Source organism: Mya arenaria, chromosome 15 (genome assembly GCF_026914265.1).
Source record: "Mya arenaria isolate MELC-2E11 chromosome 15, ASM2691426v1".
Classification (NCBI taxonomy): Eukaryota; Metazoa; Mollusca; class Bivalvia; order Myida; family Myidae; genus Mya; species Mya arenaria.
The window spans coordinates 36,728,532-36,751,355 of NC_069136.1; the positions used below are offsets into that span (position 1 = coordinate 36,728,532).

Here is a 22,824-nt window from a genome sequence, read left to right on the forward strand (position 1 = left end):
TACAAAATCAGGCCAAAATAGCTAATATAATGGTTTATATATACATGTTCTAACTTTTTATGCATACATTATGCTGTGAAAAAGTAAGTATTGTCAAGATTTTGTTTATATTTCAAGAAATTCATTGGGGGTTTTATTCATTAATGTAATCTACATTAATCAAATTGGGGGAAAATATAAAATTTTGGGGAAAATGGACATTTTTCACAAGGGGAAACAGCCTTTAGAAGGCAGTAAATTGCACCAAAAAAAATCACTGATAGCGTACAACTTAACCCACTTACTACATAGTTCCTGAGAATTTCGGCTCCCATCCTTCCTTCAAACGTGAAATGTGCATCTTCTAAACAACCTGTTATAGTTCAAGTTTTTATCAGGTTTCATCACCTTGCATAAGATCTATGTTGTATTGAAATATGAAATTGTATCCTTTCTTCATGAGATATGAATACCCTTCTTCCATCAGTAAACTTGTCGTCATGTCCTGCTCCTTCTGGTGCAGATACTCCACTACAATGTACATCGGCCTGTATCCAAGTTGTATCCACTGGTGTAGAATCTAAAACATACGTAAAAAGACACTTCTAGTAGGGTTTAAGCCTAAATTTATACACATATTAAAAATCAATACATATAACATGTTATGTGTAATGTCTTGTGTGACAGTGCTATACAATGGTGCAGGTTAAAGAACCAGGTTAGCTCTAACCAGCGTAACATTCTTTTGTGCACTATGCTCCACAGCCTCAAATGACAAACAATCTTACCAGAGCACTTGCGGAATGGGCCTTGTCTGAATGTGAGTATAAATAAGCTATCACACCCACCTACCTAATGTATAGGTGGTAAGTATCCCAGCCTGTCACCCGGAGACTGGGGTTCGATTCCCCATCGGGGAGCAAGTCCTTTGTCCGCCCGGTTAGCTCCATCGGTAGAGCGTTGGACTGTGAATCGGACAATCCTGTTTTGATTCCCGGACGGAGCAGGTCACTTATGCTGTGATTGATTATGAAATTCTTTCTACGACCATTCGCACTGTACCACTGCCACTGGCATGTACAGAAGTTGTCAGTTCCTTGCAGAGGTGAATGCACCTAGTACTGGTTAACCTCCCAGGATAGGTGTGCGGTGGTTTGAACTGTCACTCTGGGACCCTTCAATGTGATAATGCCGGGACCCGGAGTATAAACTACTAACACCTCCACCTACCCTATGTTATGCACCAGTCAATTCTTTTTTTGGAAAAACACCATATATCTTTTATTTGCCTTTAATTCTTATATCATTGCAACATAATATTGCTAAATGAATAAGGTTGTATTAAGTTCATACATTGATATCTTATGTGAATAATATAAGCTTCATCATCATTCAACAGAAACTTCAAATGGGATTTATTAAAAAAAAATCAATGTTATCAATTACCATATAAACGCGTCCAAAAAATACACCACATCCAAAATTTGCCCATGCAGCATTATAATGTAACATATCTTAATGTATAGATGACATGACTGTCACATCAGAAATATACTTCATACTGAATTACACTACCAACCATGCATATTTTTTAGATTTTGCTTATCAGCGAGATTATTTCCGAAGTTATCTTTTTAATCTAATTTTCACTATAAACCCTGCCTAACAAGCATAATACACACTGCCTACATTTCTAAATTTAGCCTGTTTTGAGTCAACCGACAACACTATATATACTTGGCATCGAGAATTTAATTTAAATTAAAGGTATTGAAGGTAATTAAGGTAGCTGTTTTCAATTTTCGTAAAGTTATTCTTTGTTCCTTTCCTATAAATATAATTCTAGTCAACTTTATAACACTTGTACTAAGGCCTAAAAAAAAATTGTTTGGTTAGGGTTACATCCTTTTCAAAAATAGGTAGGGTAGGTAGGCTTTTTATTTTTTTTTTATTTTTTTTTTATTAGGCTTTATATAAGAATGTCATTTTCATCATTGGAGAATGGTGTTAAAGTTAACTCCTGTATAAACATTTAAGGTTTTAAACTCCATATTTAAAAACAAAAAACAATTTATTTATTTTTTTTGAAGTTTTTCAAAAAAAAATCAAACTGACTATAAAAACGGTAGGGTCGGCGCCTATTCCGTAGGTAGGGTCGGGTAACCAGACTTCCCGAAAGCCGTCGGTCCGACGGACATGTCCGGCAAATTTTGATCAGGTCCGGCGATTTCTGAACAAATATCGGTCCGACTGTCCGGCTATTTTTCATTCCCGGTGACCGGGTTTTAGCATAAAATCCCGGTAACCGGATTTTAGCATGAGCGCCAAAGGAAACGTTACATGTGTTTTCATTAGTCGCTTTCGGCACAGTTCCCTAAGAATAACCAATGGTCGCGCATGTTACATACTGTCAGTCATTTGCGCATCCATCATGGCTTCTCTAAGATTTTACGAATGCTAGGTAAATAAAGAGAATATTATCAATCGATGAATGCTCTGAAAGGAAAATGAGTATAAAACGAAATGTCATGAAAGAATTCTTTTGTGAAATTGCAAAGAAAAAGGAAATGACTCGTTATTGACAAAGAAAAGCAAGTAATAAATAACCTGCGATGATGATGGTAAAACTCAAACCTCCAGAAATATAACATTCCATCCACAGAAAGCTATGGACACATTGCTGGTAGGCAATTGTTACTTCTATCTTTAAAAAATAGCTCTACCTTTTTAAATTTAAAAAATTATTTATTCTGTACAAAAAACAAATCCATAATATAAGCTATCAAAGATTAATCAAAATTCACCACAGTTATAAAATATTTGGCATGTTGTAAAAGGCATTTTAGTTGTGAAAAAAAGGTTGATAAAAGTTTATTTGTACATCCACTGACCATGATAAATTTTGTACTTTTAGGCAGAGTCTAGATCATCAGTAGATGTGCCTGCCCATATAATCGCACAGACTACACCAGAACCATTGGCATCACAGGAAGTTGTCACCTTGTCCAACACTGAAAATGTCTCTAGCGTTTTTGAGCAGGGATTCCAGCAGGATATAAAAGACCTTGCCTCAGAATTTTCACATGTGTCTGATACTGAGATAACACAGGATTCTGTAAATCATGTGCTTGAAAGTCCTTACATCAAGCTCTTGAAATTGAGATTTAACACTCTTCCTGACAAACAGGACTTTAACCCCGTTATTGATGAGGAGTGTTTTGAATATCCAGATGAACTTTTGAATTTTAACAGACTGATGATTTTCATAAGAGACATACAATAAAGCCTTAATTTAGAAGTAAGCTGCTATTGATGAATAAAGCAATGTTATTACTTCGTTTTTGTTCCTCTTGTTTCGGTCTGACAGATTTTCTTTCGGTCTGACAGATTTTTATGTCTTGTCAGACCAAATGTCTGCCACTTTTTTTCAACTTTCGGGAAGTCTGGGTAACCCGAACCAAATGTATTTTTTTTTAGGCCTAACTCGTCCCGTAATCTAAAAGTCACTTGGTTCATACTCAAAACCAGTTGGATCCCTGAAAATTATGCTTTGCACCAGTGCAAGTTTTCAGATACTTTTGTCAGCCTATTCTCACATATCTAAATATTGAATGCCCCTGCTAAGCTTTTTTTTGTTATTGGTGGTTAAAAATAGCTAGCATTGCTAAGCGGAAATTTCCACACAAAAACGAGGCAAGAATGCCTTCAACCATGTGCTGTGAATTTTCACTGCAGGTTTCACACCACTTTCTAAAGTGATTTTTTTGAAAAATTAAATAACTAGTCAAAACTGTTGGCTGGATATTCGAAGGAACCAGCCAAAATACTTCTGAGCCTCAAGAATATCATTCAAGCCAAGCCCGATTGCTTATTGAATGTGTATTAATGTTTTTTGATACGTTGAAATAAGTTTTGTTTAAAGCATTTGTTAATTGCTACATTCTCTCCGTAAGAAAGGAGTATTTATTGGACATAGCTACTGTACTAATCCTACAGTTCACAACGTGATGTATTAAATACTATGAAAATAGCATTTGATTGTTTTCATTAATTGATGCAATAAAAATAAACATATAAACAAATCTATGCGAAAACAATAAACAAGCAATCTTTACACAGTGAGTAACACATTTACAACCATAGCTTAGTTTGAACCTTTGAACCTTGTCAATCTCTAGATTGCTCAGCATTTGACCTTTGTATGAATTCTTTCATTTGGAGAAACATTCAGAGTAATATATGTGAATGACGCCTTTTCAAAATGCATTGAGATTATACATGTACTGACATAATTTTGATGTCTGTACCTGTGCCAATTAAAGACAGAATTAAAGTGATGGCATGTTTGCTCAAACTGTTAAACCATTTAAAATTGATAATAATTTATATACCAATCAAGCAAATCTAATCAATTGGCGCCCAGACATTGCGAAAACTGTCAGTCAGACAGCCCTGAATGGTAAATTTTGACACAGTTCGACTGAATTTGTAATGGGGTCAGTCTGTCACTTTTTACATCAATATGTGAAAATCTTTAATCTTTAATTTAATCTTTATCAATTGTCAAACACCGCTTGAAAGTAAGAACAATTTATTTTGTTTAATAGAAATTGCATTTCATCAGTGATATTGTCAAATAAACATTTGTTTACAAATCTGATGTTAAATTCAGTAGTGTACAAGTCAAAATACATCACCATCACTTTTTCTGAACTTCCGCTATGTCTGAGCGCCTTGTGCTAAATGAAGCCAAGCAAACAAATCAAGGTGTGAAATTCTTACCTGAGCGTGCGAAAATGACATCGAGCTGAGCAAACAAAACAAAGTGTAAAATTCTTACTGAAGGTATATATCTTTCCGCTTACCAGGTAAAATAAATCCTCCCCCTTTTTTTTAAGGAGCATTGACCTTTTTTACATTTAGCAATTGTTGGGATATAGTTCATTTATGGAAAATTTCCACAGGTATGTTGAAGGAAAAGGTTTGAAAACAAGTTGAACATTTTACAAATCAAGATAGTATTATTTTCCTTTTTTTGCCAAAACGAGGCTATTTTTCCCTTATCAAACTGACAAAGGGCCCCGCCACCATACGGAAAACAATACTGATGCCAACGAGGACAACTAGGCTATCACAATCAAAGATGACCTTGAAATCTCCTCCTATTTCACACTCGGACAAGATCTGACTTGATTAAGGTGACAAAATACTACCATGATTAATTTATTTTAATGAGTTGTTTCAGGTATATATTTACCTTTGCGTCCATTCCTTCCGTATCAATGGATAAGATTCCAAAATACTTCGGCACTTTATATTTCAAGGCAAACGTCTTCACTGACAAGCTTGTCACTGTGATGATGGAATGATCATTTAGGAGTTCATTCGATACAACCCTGCTTTCCATGGCAACTATATCTGGGGATAAATAGAGTCTTTCTTGACCATCATGGTCACTTATCACAGCCTGAACGTACTGGACACGCTGGTCTTGGTGCTGGTTAGTCAATCTGGAATAATAACAAACATGATTGGAATATTTTATTTTGAAATTCTGACTTGTTTCACATGTCTCATCACTTTCTATTTATTTATTTATATGATAAAGCAGTGGTGGGTTTTTGTTGGGGGGGGGGCTTAGCTAGCAGGTTTCCCCCTGGGTTCTAAAAAGTTGTCGCCACTTTTTCTCGGGGGGTTAAGCGGGCCGCAAAAGGCCCCCTTACGGGTCCAGGGTAGCGCCCTTGTGGGGGTCAAAGGGGGCTTTGCAAAGCCCCCTTGAAGCTCATGGGGTTTCAGCATTTTAAGAGCCTTAAATTGCATTTAATTAGCACATTGTCGTGCAGAACATAATATAATATTGTTGTACATGAAGCACAAGATATTAGCAAATTGTTCTTCTTTTGACAAAATATATGGACAAGTATATAAATTTTAAAAAAAAATAATAATGCAAAAATTGTGACATATACATCAATTTGTTGATTTCAGTCTAATGCCTGCATACAATAGTGTCATATAATTAAAGAATATAATTATGCAATTATGAGATAAATTTAAACTAAATGGAAACTCAAAGAAATATACATTGTCAAACTAAGGCCATACTGTCCTAATAAAATAGTGTCTACTCTTTACTTGAGCCAACTTATTGGGAGCCTTATCAAATGGGATGTAGTTCTATTTATTTGCAGGCATACTCAATGACTTCTGTTAATCTTTTTGACTCTTTTTAACCTCCTAAAATGCTGCATTTATAGCAATTACAAATTGCGACAAAACCGAAAGCAAATCTATTTTTAGCGCGTAAACTTCATTACGAAATTTGCATATTTTCCAAAAAATCGTTGTCTCCGTAAATTCGCCAAATTTAAAAGTTGTCGCCACTTTTGCGATTTTGTCGCAAATGGCGACAATGGCGATCGCCAGCGGGAACCCTGGCTAGAGTAATAGGCCTTGCTGTACCTGTGCATATTGCTAGGTACTTTGCAACATTTAAAACAATGTCTTTAACAGTTTTGAATTTAAGGCCAAACTTAAAGCACAACAACACCAAGCTCATGAGAATACCTTCGCTGATCTTCGAATCTCCACTTTTTCTTCAAAAACAGACAGTGACTGAACTAAAAATTGATTCAATATTGTCAACAGCTTCATTGACAATATTCAATCAATTTTTGGATCAGTCGTTGCAAAGTACAATGTGCACATGAAAGCCATATAGCGAACATTGATGACAATAGTACATACCCGATATGGTTTCTCCTTGCTAAATCCAGCTGGGAATTCTGAGGTTCTACAAGTATTGCACTCCAGCCCATTTGTATAAAATTGAAAGAGTTACTGGACATAAGGCCATCATTGGCCCCGATATCAACCACAAGCCTGGCCCAAGGTTTGGATTTCTGACTCTGCATTTGCCGCAAAATAGCCATAACTTCACCTGAACTGGACACATCAAATCCAATTCTACTGATTGTCACTGGTAAATGCTCAATTCTTTTTTCTTTGTACAGTTCATCTGACATACAGTATGCAGTGATATCGTTTTCAATATATAATCTTCCAATGGTATTGTCAATAAACTTTCTAAATCCTTGATCCTTTCCTGAGAAAACTATGTTTTGGAATGTTTTGTAAGTTGCAAGTGTGTCTATTAACGTTCTCCCTGAGGTAGAAAAATCACTTAGAATTGCAATTGCACTCCATATATAATACAAGAGCACTGTGTTGATGATAAGTGATTCGATGACGAAGATTATTATAATGATCATAAGACATCCTCGAAGGAGACTTCTGTATGAAGACGGCACTTTTAACTGATAACGCATCATTCACAGTGTGCGTTAATTTCTGAACACCTGAAATAACAATAATGACAATTAATTATCATGATAAGTTCAAATATTTATCAAACTCTCATATAAAAGTCATAATATGAAATTGCTTTCCCATTGTGGCAAATATTAGGCCTTCAATTGTTATGTAAATAAAGAAAAAGAGTTGTAATCCGAACCAGACATTAACCTACTACTGTAAATGTAACGGGGGAATAACTCTTGGGTATTTCCTCCCATGACTGAGTCATTTTGCCTCAACTTTCTGCTAACAAGTTTCAATATGATTGAATAAAAGTACAGTACTTATATTATTGTCTGCACAAGACATAAACCTAGTATTATTTCAAGTTAAAGGGGCATAACTATGAACTAACCAAGTACCTCGGATCGAAACAGACATTCAAGAGACATTCATTTAAGCAAGTAAAAGTACATTCAGAAATTGCACCGAGCAATGATTACAGAATAAATTTGTCAAAAAAATTGCAATCATCTTTGACAGGAAAGCGAAGGAAAAAATAAGTTTGTTTGGAAATTAGATCAAGATGATAACAATGTGTATAGATTACAAGGTGATCATAGGCAACAACGTCCCATTGTCAGAACAAAACAAGAGATTAAGAACACAGAGAAAATAGCACCAAGACAATGATGCACATTGAAGACAACAGCATAGCGAGACCATAGGTGACAACTATGCCATTATTTGCTATACCATAACAACAACATTGAACAACCACCACAACCATCACCACCAAAATAAAGACATCCTTGTGTTCACAAACTGCTCTTCACTGTGTAACCCAAGCCCTACCAGTCTGGGTGCTGCCATCTTTCTTGAAGGCTACAAGACAAACACAGCTTTGTTGAACAAGGGCGTGTCAAAACAAAGCAATAACTTTTCTGGAGAAATGGTGGGTATAGAACTAGCTAGCACTAGACTTCCTAACAACTACAACACCACAAAGCAAGCAAATACACATCGTTTTCCACAGAGATCCCTAAGAATAAAATTGAAACCGTTATTAACATAAAAATATAGAACTGTAACAAGTTTGGAGGACAATGGCAGTACAATTCTAGTGCACTCGATACCTGGCCATAAAACATACAGGGAAATGAGCTAACCGGCGAGCAGGCAAAAAAAGGAGCTAAGAAGGCAGAAAAATTATGAAGGAGAATGCAATGACGAAAAGAAAGATGCCAGTGAAGTCATACAAATGATGAAAAGAAAAGCCATTGATGAAAAATGGTTAGCACAATACCATAACTCTGAGAGGTCTTCCGCCATACATGTATCTTTGCGATACCCAGGGTCAGAAACTGCGTTGGTGAAAAGTAAAGAAAAAGTTTCAGCCAAATTAACCAACTTCTTAGCGGTCACACTCAGCTAATAAAAGATCACTGGACAAAACTGACAACAGTTGCAGTGCCTGCCAAGTTCCTGAAACGGTACACCACTTCATATTCTACTGTAAAAATTACAACGAACCTAGAAGCAGACTGGAAGAAAGAACATAGCAAATACAATACAGACATTGTATACCTCATACAGCAATAATGTTGGGGTTACTAGCGGGCGAAATATTAGAACAAGAGGCCCAAAAGGACCTATGCTCTACTGGCATGGCTTTTGTGGTCATATCAATCTAGAGCATGTATGTATGGGTAAAAGGCAACAGACATATAGTTTATGTTTTGTGTTTGGGTTACTTGAAAACGTAGCACGTTCAACATCTGAGCCCAGAAAGTATTGTAAGCAGATTAGTTGCATGAACTATTTTAATATGTGCCAAGTAAAAGTCATCTGACCAAAAAAAAAAATGCTTTCAAAACTGTACTCATAGTAAAATTTTCTGTAGTTTTAAAAGTTAAAAAAAGTTGGTCAAAAGGTCAAAGTCAAGGGCATCCTAGGACAACATTGATCAATTTGAACAAACATTCACAATCAATTGTGCTGAGATGGATGCACGAACACACAAAAAGATTTTCAAACCTTTCCAGATTTATGTTTACCAAACCTGTGAACCCTGGGTGTGGCCAGTAATGACACCAGGTGCATAACTTAAACATTCACAACCAATTTTGTTAAGATGAATGCGCAAACTACAGAACTTAAAGCTAAAAAATGGCCTTTGGGCTTTCAACAAGAACAAGGTAGAGTAATTCACAAAATCAACTGCAAAAGCAAAAAGCAAATTGTCTCTCAAAATCCTAGACTTGCAAATGGTCTCCCTTAACTCTAGACTTGAATTTACATGTACATGTAAACTTGGCTAAAAATAGAATTCGCTCATGCAGACCTGGCTAAAAATAGAGAGCATTTCTTTAAAACTTTCATGGCCCATAATCTAGGCATTCATGGGCGGATCTGGCTGGTTTTCAAAAGGAACCGAGCTCTTATGGATATCTAGATACTGTACAAGTTTCATCAAGATACAATCAAAACTGAACTCTGTATCGTGTTCACAACCAATTGTTTACACATTAGCATTTTTTTATACTATCAAGGGCAATGATCTAGGCATGCATAATCTAGGCATTCATGGGCACATCTGGCTGGTTTTCGAAAGGAACCGAGCTCTAATGGATATCTAGATACTGTACAAGTTTCATCGAGATACAATCAAAACTGAACACTGTATCGTGTTCACAACCAATTGTTTACACAATAGCATTTTTTTATACTATCAAGGGCCATAATCTAGGCATGCATGGGCGGATCTGGCTGGTTTTCGAAAGGAACCAAGCTCTAATGGATATCTAGATACTGTACAAGTTTCATCAAGATAAAATCAAAACTGAACACTGTATCGTGTTCACAAGCAATTGTTTACAGACGCACGGACGCACGGATACACATACTACGTACACATTACCATCGCATAAGCTCTTCTGGCCTTTGGCCAGTAGAGCTAAAAATTATAACAAAGTGTGTGAAAGAAGAACTGATGAGTTAATATCTGTCGGAAAAAAACAGGTTATAATTTTTTAAAATTTTTTTTGAGAAAACACAACTTTCCAAAATTCAAAACAAAAGTACAAGTACATAGAATAGTACAAGTACATAGAATAATGTACATAAATGACATAAGGAAAAATATTTGATAAAGGACATCGAGACCATAGGCGACGACGACGCAGTGTCAAAATATCAGAATGCATATAGGAAAAATAAGTCTTGTACGCAATCCCTACTACGTATTGTACAAAGCATACAGGAAAACAACAATAAGGGTGAAAAATCAGCATTAGTCATCATGGACTATGAATCATGCTTTGAAAGAGTTTGGAGGGCTGGTCTACTCCAAAAGGCATTCAACAGCAACATTCGTGGAAGACTTTGGATATACTTGAAGGAGTTCATAACCGACAGAAAATACTACCTAAAGGTAAATGACCACAAGTCTCCGTTAATCATTTCTAAAGTAGGCATTCCACAGGGGTCTGTTCTGAGCCCAACACTCTGCAACCTCTACACAAGGGACAGCATGGACGGAGTGACCGGACATCATACAGAATTTGCAGATGATGCCAGCATATGGAACAGTGACAAGTCAATTGAAAACGCCATTGAAAAAACAAATGAAGATCTTCATAAGATTAATATATGGTGTGATCAATGGAACATGAGCATAGCCTCTGAAAAAACTAAGGCAATCCTATTCAAAACTGACATTGAACCCTTTAAGAAGTTGGTTTACAATAATATTCCCATTGAGCTGGTTCAAAACCAAAAATTGCTAGGGGTAACCATAGACAACAACTTGTCATTCAACACCCACATTCATGAGAAGTCAATGGCTGGCTACAGGGCATTAAAAGGACTTGATTGTTTCACAAGTAAATACAGAGGTTGCACACAGACTACATATATGAAACTCTACAAAGCCTTGGTCTTGCCAATTTTGGACTTTGGCTTACCTGTACTGGTCACTCAAACTGACCAATGCATACGCGCATTTGAACCGGTCCAACGCAGCGCCATGTTAAAAGCTAGTGGATGTTTACCAAGTACAAGCACAGAATCATTGGAACTATTAACAAATACCCTACCAATGAACATTCACATTAAGTTGAGACAAGCAGAGGAACTGGTCAGAATTGTAGCCAAAAGAGATGAAGATCCACTGAAAGCAGACTTTAACAAGTGGATGTCAAATAGGTCAAGTTTTAGAGGGAAACCTACAACATTTGCGCTTCTAATGTGCCGCTACAGAGAACTCAAAGACAAAATCAAGCTAGAAAATATAGAGAAGGAATTTGAGTACAACGTGAAGTACATTGGTCTTTCTAGGACACGCGAAAAGGTTAACTTCGAACAATTCACTGTGGATAAGGAAACCCAGACAGCAAATATAGCACACATACTAGATGCTACATCTGGAGGAGACATCCTAGTGTTTACAGACGGCTCTTCACTGGGTAACCCAGGCCCTACCGGTGCGGGTGCTGCCATCTATCTTGAAGGATACAAGACAAATCCAGTTTTGTTAAATAAGGGCGTGTCAAAACTTGGAAATAACTTTTCTGGCGAAATGGTGGGTATTGAACTTTCACTGGACTTCCTAACAGCTACAACACCACAAAGAAAAAAAGAAAAAACATTCACATATTCACAGACTGCCAGGGAGCAATATCAACAGCATTTTCAAGAGAGATTCCCAAGAACAAAATTGAAACCGTTTTTAACATTAAAACATCTGTAACAAGTTTAGAGGACAATGGTAATACACTCCATGTGCACTGGATACCTGGCCATAAAAACATAGAGGGAAATGAGCTGGCTGACGAGCAGGCAAAAAAAGGGGCTAAGAAGGCAGCAGAATTTGATGAAGCAGAATTCGATGATGAAAAGAAAGATGCAGGTGAAGTCATGCAAATGATGAAAAGAAAAGCAATTAATGAAAAATGGTCATCACAATACCGTAACTCTGAGAGGTCTTCCGCCATACATGACATCTTTGTCACACCCGGGGTAAGAAACTGCGTTGGTGAAAAGAAAAGAAAAAGTTTCAGCCAAATCAACCAACTCCTAATTGGTCACACCCGGCTTAAAGATCACTGGGCAAAACAGACACCAGACCAAACAGACAACTGTTGCAGTGTCTGCCAAGTTCCTGAAACCGTAGACCACTTCTTATTCTACTGTAAAAAGTATGATGAAGCTAGAAGAGGACTGGAAGAAAGAACTATGCAAATACTATACAGATATTGCATACCCAATGCAGCAATTACGTTGGGGTTATTAGCAGGTGAAATAGAAGAAATAACGAATACGTGAGCGAAAGAAGAACTGATGGATTCATTAAGCTTATATCTGTCAGAAACAAACAGGCTATAAATATTTAATTTTATAAAAAATAACAAAAAATAATTCCTTTTTAAAAAACACAACTTTCCAAAATTCGATGAGCCCAAAAAAAAAAACGTAACAAGAGTACAAGTACATAGAATAAAGCACAAAGATGATATCGGCAAAAATATTCGATAAAGTACATCGAGACCATAGGCGACGACGACGTCATAATTCGACAAACAACAACAACAACAATGCCATACTGTTACAACAAACTATTTCAACATGCACAAAATTAAATGTTATGGGCAGAATTTATCAAGAATGAACCATTCCAATATATTCATTTGTTCCTGCAAATTATCCATCTTCCATAAAAAAACGATGGTTTTACCGTCGATGCTATTGTCTATCACAGATTATTATACGACCTCTTATTGGGCATCACAATTATTAATATACTGTAAAGTAATGTAAAGTAGCTCGACTACCGTAAATTGGTCGTTTTAGGTGATACAACATGGCGGCGACCATGCAAAAAAGTTTATTGGAGGCTCTGGATGCGATTCGAACACATGAAATTGAAACGACAACTCGTTTTGTGTCATGGTCTTCGCCTAAAGGAATTGGAAATCTTGGTAATGGTTTTAATATTGCTCTAACTTCGAGTTTATAGACGAAAGTCAACAAAGGAGAAACACATTTTGAAAACAAATTATGAAAATTTTGTAGTTGAAGCATAAAAAAGTGGTCTTATTTGTCATATTATCTATCATTCATGATCAACGCAGTTCCTCTTGTCTATCGTTAAATATTATTCTTGAAATGTTGAACTTTAGCTGTTTATCCAGATTTTTTCTTATTATCTATCGTAAAATATGTTTTTTTTAATTTATGATAGACAATAAGAATTATTTATATTTTTCTTATTTGTCCTATAATTACATGAAAACACAAGTAGTAAGTTTCTTACAGTCAATCATGTTTTTTGCTTTACTGTAATTATGTATAATTTGTTTTCGTATTGTCTATCATAAAATATATTTATTAAAATTTATGATAGACAGTAAGAAAAATATTTCATGATAGATAATAATGAAAATAATTCCTGATAGACAGTAAGAAAAAAAATCATGATAGACAATAAGAAATATTTTAATTTAAATATATGTATTAAAATTTATGATAGACAGAAAAATATTTCATGATAGACAATAATAAAAATAATTCATGATAGACAGTAAGAAATATTTTTCATGATAGACAATAAGAATTATTAAAAAAAAAATTCTTATTGTCTATCATAAAATATGATAATATTTATGATAGACAGTTAGAAAAATATTTCATGATAGGCAATAATAAGAACAATTCTTGATAGACAGTAAGAAATATTTTTCATGATAGACAATAAGAAATATATATTTCATGATAGACAATAAGAATATTTTTTCTTATGTATCATTTACATAAAAAATATTGTCTATCATAAAACATGATTTTCTTAATTGTCTTTCCTAAACATATATATTTTATTTACTTTCTAATATAAAATGAATCTTTCATACTGGGATTAATCTTATCAATAAAAAAATAGAAATGAACATTACTGTTCATTTAACTTTAACCATTGTTTATCTGCCATCACATGGCTTCAAGATAAGTTTAATGAATTTTATTATAATAATAAGGTAATAAGTGATATTGGTTATGAAAGTTTATCTTAAAAGCAGGGGAGAGTTCAGGAATAGACGTTAGAGAGGGCATACCTAAAGGGCGTACTCCACTCCCCAAGAAAGGGCATACCTAAGGGGCGTACTCCGCTCCCCAAGAAAGGGCATACCTAAGGGGCGTACTCCGCTCCCCAAGAGAGGACATACCTAAGGGGCGTACCCCTCCCCCCAAGGGTCCGCTAGACGTAAGCAATTTGTGAAGAAATCAGAAAGACATACAAGTGAACATAACACATCGGTGGCCTTCAAGTAGTGGGGATATTGACTTCATGGCATATCTTGCACATGTTCAAGGATTGCGTTCTGCTACAAGACTGGAGAAAATCAACTTTTTTCTCAGTTTTATGGCATGTATGCTTTTCTTGTTTTCAACAAATATCACACGGATGATGGATACATTTTCACCAGTATTGGAAATTGTTGGAAGACGTGGAAACTGTTGTTTATATACGGATGAAGAAACATCAAGAGGACATAATCAAAGGAAGTTGCGCTGTTTGAATTTGTTGTTTTTATGAGTTCACATCGCCTGCACATGATGGCATTTGAAAGGTGTAGTTTATTAATTTCCACTCCTTTGAGATAGAATGCAAACTTTGAAGACTTTAGTGATGGGGCATGTGCCGGGTGTGCCATCCCCCCTTTCACGGAAGCGTTTGTGTTAACTGTTGGTCATTGCAATTGCTCATTGATCTGTGATAGACTGCAGACTGTGAGCAGAAATTATTGATTGGCAATTGAAGCCAATTCTTTTTCTTTCTCACTTACACTTGTTTGATCAATGTACTTTTCTTTATATTATCAAAGAACATATTTGATGCAAAAATTTAAATATATCAATTGATTTTGTTAATATGTACCTTCAAATGTCCATAAAAGAAATGGTATATGATAGGGTTATTTTTGTATGGCATACATAAATATCAATTAAAATATTTCTTTGATAGACACTAACAACTTCGTATTAAAAGGTACATATTATTGAGATGCGGACAACAGTTTCATAAACGTGATACTTTTAAGCCTAAAATCTGTTTGCTCAATAGCCTATTCGTCAAGCTAAATAATCTGTGATAGACAACAGTTTCAACGTATTTATAAACGTTGCATTAAAATAGTTCATGATAGACTCCTAAAAAAGTATGGAATATACTATAATATAGTAATATTGCCTTTCCTTTTATAACATAAAAGTAAAAAAAAAAATCACGACAAAGATGAACGACATTAATAATTCTGATGGCCTCAAGCAAGTCCGATCATAATTTAGGATAGACAACTGGGCCGACCTGGTTTTACAGTTTAATATGTACGCATATTCGGATAAATTAATTCGGACAAAAAAATATTTCAATATTTAGCCTTTATAAGCCAACGTGAAAGTTAACTTTAGACGCAAGTAAATTCATTAACATACCCTAAAAAGCAACAAGATTTCGGTTATATGTTCGAGAGAAAAACTCACATGACACTTCTCGCGGGAAATTTCTGCTTTGAAAAGACGAAAAATAGTTTCAAATTACCTAAAATGGCTATGAACCATTACTCTAAAAACAGCTCTGATTACATAAGTATTTTACCGTACTAATGCGTGGTTATCATACGTATTTATCTGCAAATTAGCGATATTACACTTTTAACAGCCAGGTCAGAATTTCTGGTTCATCTTCTGCATCTTCGGTCAACTAATTTGAGGTTCACCGAATCTTCCACTCGTGTCGGAGCAGTGAACAGTTTGGACTTGGGAACACTCTATTTTTCTCGGTGTTCCTATTGCAATGCAAAGAAACATACTTCATACTGTATACTTACTCCAAAGGAACACTTATTATTTCTGTTATTGTTTTCGTTTGATGTTTAATTATTTTTCCGCGCATTCAAATGACCAGACCACAAAAAATGTTAAGATGATTGTCAAAGTATCATGTTAGCACGGACCTTTATCCGTGATGTTAGCAACCCAGAATACCCAAATGTTCCATCCATTAATAAAAATTACCACGTAAGTTATATTGTGTATACTCTTAACTTGGAATTATAGCGGGAAAAATATACATACGAACATGTCCGAATGCCGTCACAGAATGAAATGACGTCCACAACGTTCTTGCGTTTTAATGCCATGATCAGATTAAACGCATGTTTTCCATGATTTTCTGTTTATACACATTTCACCAGAGCCAAATTTTAAAACATATTCAGATGGCATTGCTGCGAAAACTTCTTGGGCGAAAGCAACATTCTTTGGACAATTCAAAAAACGTTTTGCAAAAGCATGAAGAGGAAAAGGCAGTTGTAACAAACACGATTGATAATACGCCAAATGAGATTAATGAATCCACCACAAGTGTTTCAATTCAAAGTGAAAAGAAGCAGCACAGAAGAAACGCGACACAACGTAGGCATAAAAAATTAACGACGGAATTTATTCCTTTTCTTATCAAGGATGCTGAAGTCAGTTTGGAAGGTTCTCCTCAAGAAAACCCTGACGAAGTCTCAAAAGACACATGCGAATATGATAGTGATGACGAAGACGTTACTTCTAGTAGCGAATTCGAAGAGTTCTTAGTCCGGAACAGACATAAATGGATGGAAGCAAAACTTAGACGCCTCAGGTAAGTAAACGTATAGTAACGCCGTGGTATTTATTCCAGTTTAGCGCCCCCCCATATGTTACAAGATATAACAAATGAAAAGTTTTCGGGGGTGTTCGAGAGGAAGCCTTCAGTTAGTATTAGAATGCGAATTCTATTACATACGATATTGAATACATATTAGTTTTGTTCGTTTGAACTTAATTTAAGCGGCTCCACATTAAAAATGCATACGTAATCCTAGTTCAAACAGCTGAATAAGTAAATTTTGATGGTATGGCGTTTTCAATTTGATTAGGTTGGTTAAGGGAACACACGAAAACGCACATTTTTTACGCGTATTTTTAAATACAACGATTGATTGTGGTATTATAGGTTGAAACAGTCCTCATCGACGGAACACCTCGGCCATTACCATTTACCATCGGCAGATATGGTTGCATTTTATTATTACATTTTGTATGTTAACTCTGCATGAGTATTTAATAAGAGTTCAAAAGTCTATCACAAAGCTTGCCAAAGATGACCCGGTTGTTACGATTGTTAAAACTCGTTCCAATTCTACAGCCGTGTCATAAATCTCGAAGCTTGCTGGAGTCGTCCGAGTTTTTAGGAATGCCGTGTCATATGGAACAATCCGGATTTCTCGTGATTTCCACAAGCCTCCACATGTGCTCCTAAGGGGTTATTAGACAACTTGTTCTTCGAAAAGCTTGTCTAGTTCCCTAAATGTGTGCACGCTGAAACAATCGTTACCTCGGGTACGGCAAAGCAGTGGCCGTTTCAAGATTTCACCCGTAACTTCGATAATCTTAAATCTGTGGAAACTCAAAAATGACAATGCATAAAAAAACAGTTCCTCAACACCGTGTTCAATTTTGGGTAAAGTTCAATTCATACAAATAAATATGCAACAAAATTATAAAACTTTGGCATTAATATAATTTCTATTTACGACTAAAATCGAATCATATCTTTATTAAAACCGCTCCAATTTGAATATATTTTACCTTTGCACATGTTTTCGTCGAGCAGACGACAGCGTGACAAGCTGAGGCGTCGTCAGGACGAAGTAATTCTCCTGGAAAAAGAGGTCAAAGAGGTCGTAACTATGGTAAACAGAACGCGCCAACAGACAAGTGCTCTTAATGAAGAGGTCATGGATAAGAAATGTGAACTAAAATTTCTCGCCTCGCAAGGTAGTGTAATAACTTCTGTTAATAATAAGTTTTGGGGCAAAAAAAAATCCCTCAGATTTTGAGGATAATGGTTTTCAAAAATTGTCTAAAATTTGTTACAGAATATATTGAAAAAAATACTGAATTATATATGTTGATATTTTAAAACATTAACATTTTGGCATATATACAAGATGTTGACGTGGACATATGGGACACCAGCAGCCAACTGTATAAAACATCTTTAATGAGTTGCCAACATGTTATCTTTCATTCTCATTCGTCAGAGGCTCGATCGGGATAAATCTTATCTGTGGTACGCATAGCATCATCACTCTGGTGAACGAGAATGGTTATCTTTTGGCTAGATGCAGACGTGTTTTATATCTCAATTGTTTTTTCAAGAAACCAAACTTGTTATCCCATTTAACCGTGGTGGTCTCTGACAAACATTTAATTGCGTCCGATACTTTGTTTGTGTTTTGTGCATCCAAATCATTTAAGAAAGTCGCAGTTTTGGTCAACCAACAAGGCCATGTACATTGTCAAGTTTCTCAGGCAACGCGTATTCTGCGGTTAGGTAGCTACACGACTGCAGCTCAACTGTGTTTTTCATAAGAATATAAAAATAAATATTCATCAACGGTCTAATAGAAACGACTTTCCTATATTGTAGTACCCGAAAACTACGAAACCGAAGTGAAGAAGAAGGAACCATGTCTGTACAAGAGATATACTGCAGCCAAGACGGTTGCAGACGCCCAAGCGATTTTAAACTCCGTCCGAGAAAAGATTGAGGCTCTGAACTACTTCGAGTTATTGGCATATAACAGGGTGCGTATTTTGCAGTGAGGTTTTTTTGGCATTATTTTCACCGCCTGTGTCTTGAAAATTGGTAAAAAGTCGACGTTGGGAAAATACAAAATCAGACCTAAAAAGCCAATATAAAGGCAAATATACATGTTTTCACATTTGTACATGTATGTATACATTTTGCCATGAAAGAGTTTGAGACAAGATTGTGTTTATTTTTCAAGAAATTCATTGCTTTTTATTCATTAATGTAATCTGCATTTATCAAATTAAAAACAAAAAATCATATTTTTTTATTTTTTTTATGTTTTTTTTTTTTTTTTTTTTTTTGGGGGGGGGGGGGGGGTGGACAGCATTTAGAAGGAAGTAAATTGCACTAACAAAATCACTGAATTGGGACACTTGACCAGCGGATCCAGGGGTGCGTTTCAATAAAAGATTTTTATCGTAAATTGTAATTATCTTAGTGTCATAGTTTCATTATTTTATTACATATTTGAGTGAATTGAACTCAAATCAGCATTGAAAATGAACACCAAATTGAGTAAATAAAAATAATTGATGTACATGTATTGTTAATCTTTATACAGGTTTAAGATAATTGAAGTTACGACTAAAATCCTTTATTGAAACGGCCCCCAGGAGTCCCCCACCCATTCTAAAATCGTTTACATTTATATAGGAGAAAAAAAGTAATAAAAAGGGCCCGAAATCACCATCTTTGACTTGAAATTGTTATACATTAATTGTCTAGGGGGAGCACCCGAACCCGTCCTGCCAACACTCATAACCAAACAAATTTCGCTTACGAGGCAGGCGCGCAAGTCAAAAGCTACGGCGCCACTTGGTTACACCCCTCTGGCGTCAAATCCTCGAAACGTTCCTGTAACCTTTTTTTTTAATTTAGTCGAAATGTCGATACGCTTTTCATGTTGGAGGCGTGATATTGCGAGATACATAATCGGCACATTTGTGTTTGGCTGCGGTAATATCGCAAAACACGTGTAGAAGCATATTCTACAAGTGCTGGTATATTTCACTGTTTTATGTCAAACCATTATTCATGTTCACTTGACACAAGTTCTATAAAAGAAAGCCACACTATTCCAAGTACTTTATGTTCACTTGACACAAGTTCCATAAAAGAAAGTACACTATTCCAGGTACTTTATGTTCACTTGACACAAGTTCCATAAAAGAAAGTACACTATTCCAGGTACTTTATGTTCACTTGACACAAGTTCCATAAAAGAAAGTACACTATTCCAGGTACTTTATGTTCACTTGACACAAGTTCCATAAAAGAAAGTACACTATTCCAGGTACTTTATGTTCACTTGACATAAGTTCTATAAAAGAAATCACACTATTCCAGGTACTTTATGTTCACTTGACACATGTTCTATAAAAGAAAGCACACTATTTCAGGTACTTTATGTTCACTTGACACATGTTCTATAAAAGAAAGCACACTATTCCAGGTACTTTATGTTCACTTGACACATGTTCTATAAAAGAAAGCACACTATTCCAGGTACTTTATGTTCACTTGACACATGTTTTATAAAAGAAAGCACACTATTCCAGGTACTTTATGTTCACTTGACATATGTTTTATAAAAGAAATCACACTATTCCAGGTACTTTATGTTCACTTGACACATGTTCTATAAAAGAAAGCACACTATTCCAGGTACTTTATGTTCACTTGACACATGTTCTATAAAAGAAAGCACACTATTCCAGGTACTTTATGTTCACTTGACACATGTTCTATAAAAGAAAGCACACTATTCCAGGTACTTTATGTTCACTTGACACATGTTCTATAAAAGAAAGCACACTATTCCAGGTACTTTATGTTCACTTGACACATGTTCTATAAAAGAAAGCACACTATTCCAGGTACTTTATGTTCACTTGACACATGTTCTATAAAAGAAAGCACACTATTTCAGGTACTTTATGTTCACTTGACACATGTTTTATAAAAGAAAGCACACTATTTCAGGTACTTTATGTTCACTTGACACATGTTTTATAAAAGAAAGCACACTATTTCAGGTACTTTATGTTCACTTGACACATGTTTTATAAAAGAAATCACACTATTCCAGGTACTTTATGTTCACTTGACACATGTTTTATAAAAGAAAGCACACTATTCCAGGTACTTTATGTTCACTTGACACATGTTTTATAAAAGAAAGCACACTATTCCAGGTACTTTATGTTCACTTGACACATGTTCTACAAAAGAAAGCACACTATTCCAGGTACTTTATGTTCACTTGACACATGTTCTACAAAAGAAAGCACACTATTTCAGGTACTTTATGTTCACTTGACACATGTTCTATAAAAGAAAGCACACTATTCCAGGTACTTTATGTTCACTTGACACATGTTCTATAAAAGAAAGCACACTATTTCAGGTACTCGAGCACCAACATGGCCTGAAGCGGGACAATGTCAAGAACGCGTACACGCGCGCAAGGAAGAAAAACCGTCACTTTGACCTCCTGAATGACGTCATGAAATATCCTACGTCACGTCCGAATTCGCCCAGAAAGAGGTAGGTCTGCAGCTTGAAGCGCTCTTGGTGTTTTAAAAGACTTGAAAAGACAACTGCTAAAACCCCTATTTGTTAACGTTTCGCCGCAATCTTGCAGCCCAGATTCAAAATCCTCACTTCGACCGTTGCAGATTTGGAATACGTGTACACCCCTGCTACATGGCTTAAATTAATTAATTATGAAAACAGTGGATAAGGTCAAACAAACTACAGTCAAACCCCCTTGTGCCGGAGTCGTTTGGGTATCGGCAAACGCTTCGAGATAACGAACACTCAATATAACCGATATACAAAAATTCTCTTACTAAAGCCCAATACATTCGAAAATGTTCGCATAAACACAGAGCGAGATAACTGAGTTCTACATAACAAGAACATCGAAATAACGGAGTTCGACATAGCGATTTTTGACTGTTTTGATAAACTGATCCCCTATTGAATATAATTGATATAAATTTACAATCAACTCATTCGACTTTCAGTTAATTAAAAAAGGGGCTCAAGTGTGTGCTAGAAATTCAAGTAAAACTTCGTGCTCAAGGTAATGGTACAGTAAACGACCATTCGTATGTACTTACAAAGATAAATGGTTTGATGTGATCTACATAATTATATTGTGTTAACTACCCATTAACTTGGCCATTCATTGTTTATACATGTAAATTGCGATTCGCCTGATAACAATCAATAACGGCTGACTGCTGGTTTACTGAAATACTTGTATTGGGAAATTTAAGAAATACTGTCTTCTCGTTGGACAAAATATAATGTTGATCATTAACAATCTTTTGCGTTTGCTTTGTGCATTTTATACAGTTTATCCAGCAAATTCCCAGCAACGTAGTCAGAATTTATCTCATGTAATATCATTATTAGGACTGCTCCTACGCCCGTTGAAGATGATGCCGACGAAAACAACAATGAAGAAGAAAACCAGCCACTCATTACCATGGTGACCATCGAGACGTCACCGATTACGCCATCAACACCGGAAATGATACAATCTGCACAAACCACGCCCCTAGCACTACTGCAGCCCAGAACCCTGGTCGGGCAATTCCCTCTGCCTTTAGAATCCTTTATATAAACAAAACCAAGTTTGTTTGTATTTTAATTAAATCGTGTAGTTTTTTAAAAGCATTTTACTGTATAGTTTTTAAATCTTGTCGTATTGTGGGGTCAACATAGGATTTTCTTAGAAGAAATCGTCGCTCTATAAAGATCTATTTTGATGTTAATAAAATTATTCACAATTTAAGTCAGCTCGAACGCATAATTTGTTTATAATATAATAATTGGATTTTGAACAATAAAAC

The 22,824-nt window shown here is 35.6% G+C and overlaps 2 protein-coding genes across 6 annotated transcripts; one reads left to right on the forward strand and one right to left on the reverse strand.

The window, feature by feature from the left end:
- Window positions 1-205: 205 nt before the first annotated feature.
- LOC128219008 (uncharacterized) lies at window positions 206-16,028 on the reverse strand. 2 transcript variants are annotated; one of them, XM_052926818.1, is made up of 5 exons: window positions 15,929-16,028; window positions 6,727-7,337; window positions 5,237-5,489; window positions 4,762-4,786; window positions 206-559 (listed from the first exon to the last, which is right to left on the reverse strand). In XM_052926818.1, exons 2-5 carry the CDS (start codon window positions 7,308-7,310, stop codon window positions 384-386), a joined length of 1,038 nt encoding a protein of 345 aa, XP_052782778.1. In that variant the 5' UTR covers window positions 7,311-7,337; window positions 15,929-16,028; the 3' UTR covers window positions 206-383. The 2 variants fall into 2 exon arrangements, with proteins under 2 accessions (XP_052782778.1, XP_052782779.1); XM_052926819.1 differs by lacking the exon at window positions 4,762-4,786.
- LOC128219004 (cingulin-like) lies at window positions 15,417-22,766 on the forward strand. 4 transcript variants are annotated; one of them, XM_052926808.1, is made up of 6 exons: window positions 15,417-15,488; window positions 16,390-16,963; window positions 17,978-18,141; window positions 18,797-18,954; window positions 21,369-21,508; window positions 22,385-22,766. In XM_052926808.1, exons 2-6 carry the CDS (start codon window positions 16,488-16,490, stop codon window positions 22,593-22,595), a joined length of 1,149 nt encoding a protein of 382 aa, XP_052782768.1. In that variant the 5' UTR covers window positions 15,417-15,488; window positions 16,390-16,487; the 3' UTR covers window positions 22,596-22,766. The 4 variants fall into 4 exon arrangements, with proteins under 4 accessions (XP_052782768.1, XP_052782769.1, XP_052782766.1 ...); XM_052926809.1 differs by having other exon boundaries at window positions 15,458-15,510; window positions 16,551-16,963; XM_052926806.1 differs by lacking the exon at window positions 15,417-15,488 and adding an exon at window positions 15,566-16,350 and having other exon boundaries at window positions 16,527-16,963.
- Window positions 22,767-22,824: the final 58 nt, after the last annotated feature.

What these genes read in the sequence shown, in the direction of transcription:
- LOC128219008 (XM_052926818.1), bottom strand. Translation starts at nt 7,310, where the DNA reads ATGATGCGTTATCAGTTAAAAGTGCCGTCTTCATACAGAAGTCTCCTT. An exon ending in GCAAGGAGAAACCATATCGG is followed by an intron (nt 5,490 to 6,726) that starts GTATGTACTATT and finishes TTATTATTCCAG; the next exon opens with ATTGACTAACCAGCACCAAG. An exon ending in CGGAAGGAATGGACGCAAAG is followed by an intron (nt 4,787 to 5,236) that starts GTAAATATATAC and finishes TTGTTTGCTCAG; the next exon opens with CTCGATGTCATTTTCGCACG.
- LOC128219004 (XM_052926806.1), top strand. Translation starts at nt 16,273, where the DNA reads ATGTTAGCACGGACCTTTATCCGTGATGTTAGCAACCCAGAATACCCA. An exon ending in CCATTAATAAAAATTACCAC is followed by an intron (nt 16,351 to 16,526) that starts GTAAGTTATATT and finishes ACATTTCACCAG; the next exon opens with AGCCAAATTTTAAAACATAT. An exon ending in AGTTATTGGCATATAACAGG is followed by an intron (nt 18,955 to 21,368) that starts GTGCGTATTTTG and finishes ACACTATTTCAG; the next exon opens with GTACTCGAGCACCAACATGG.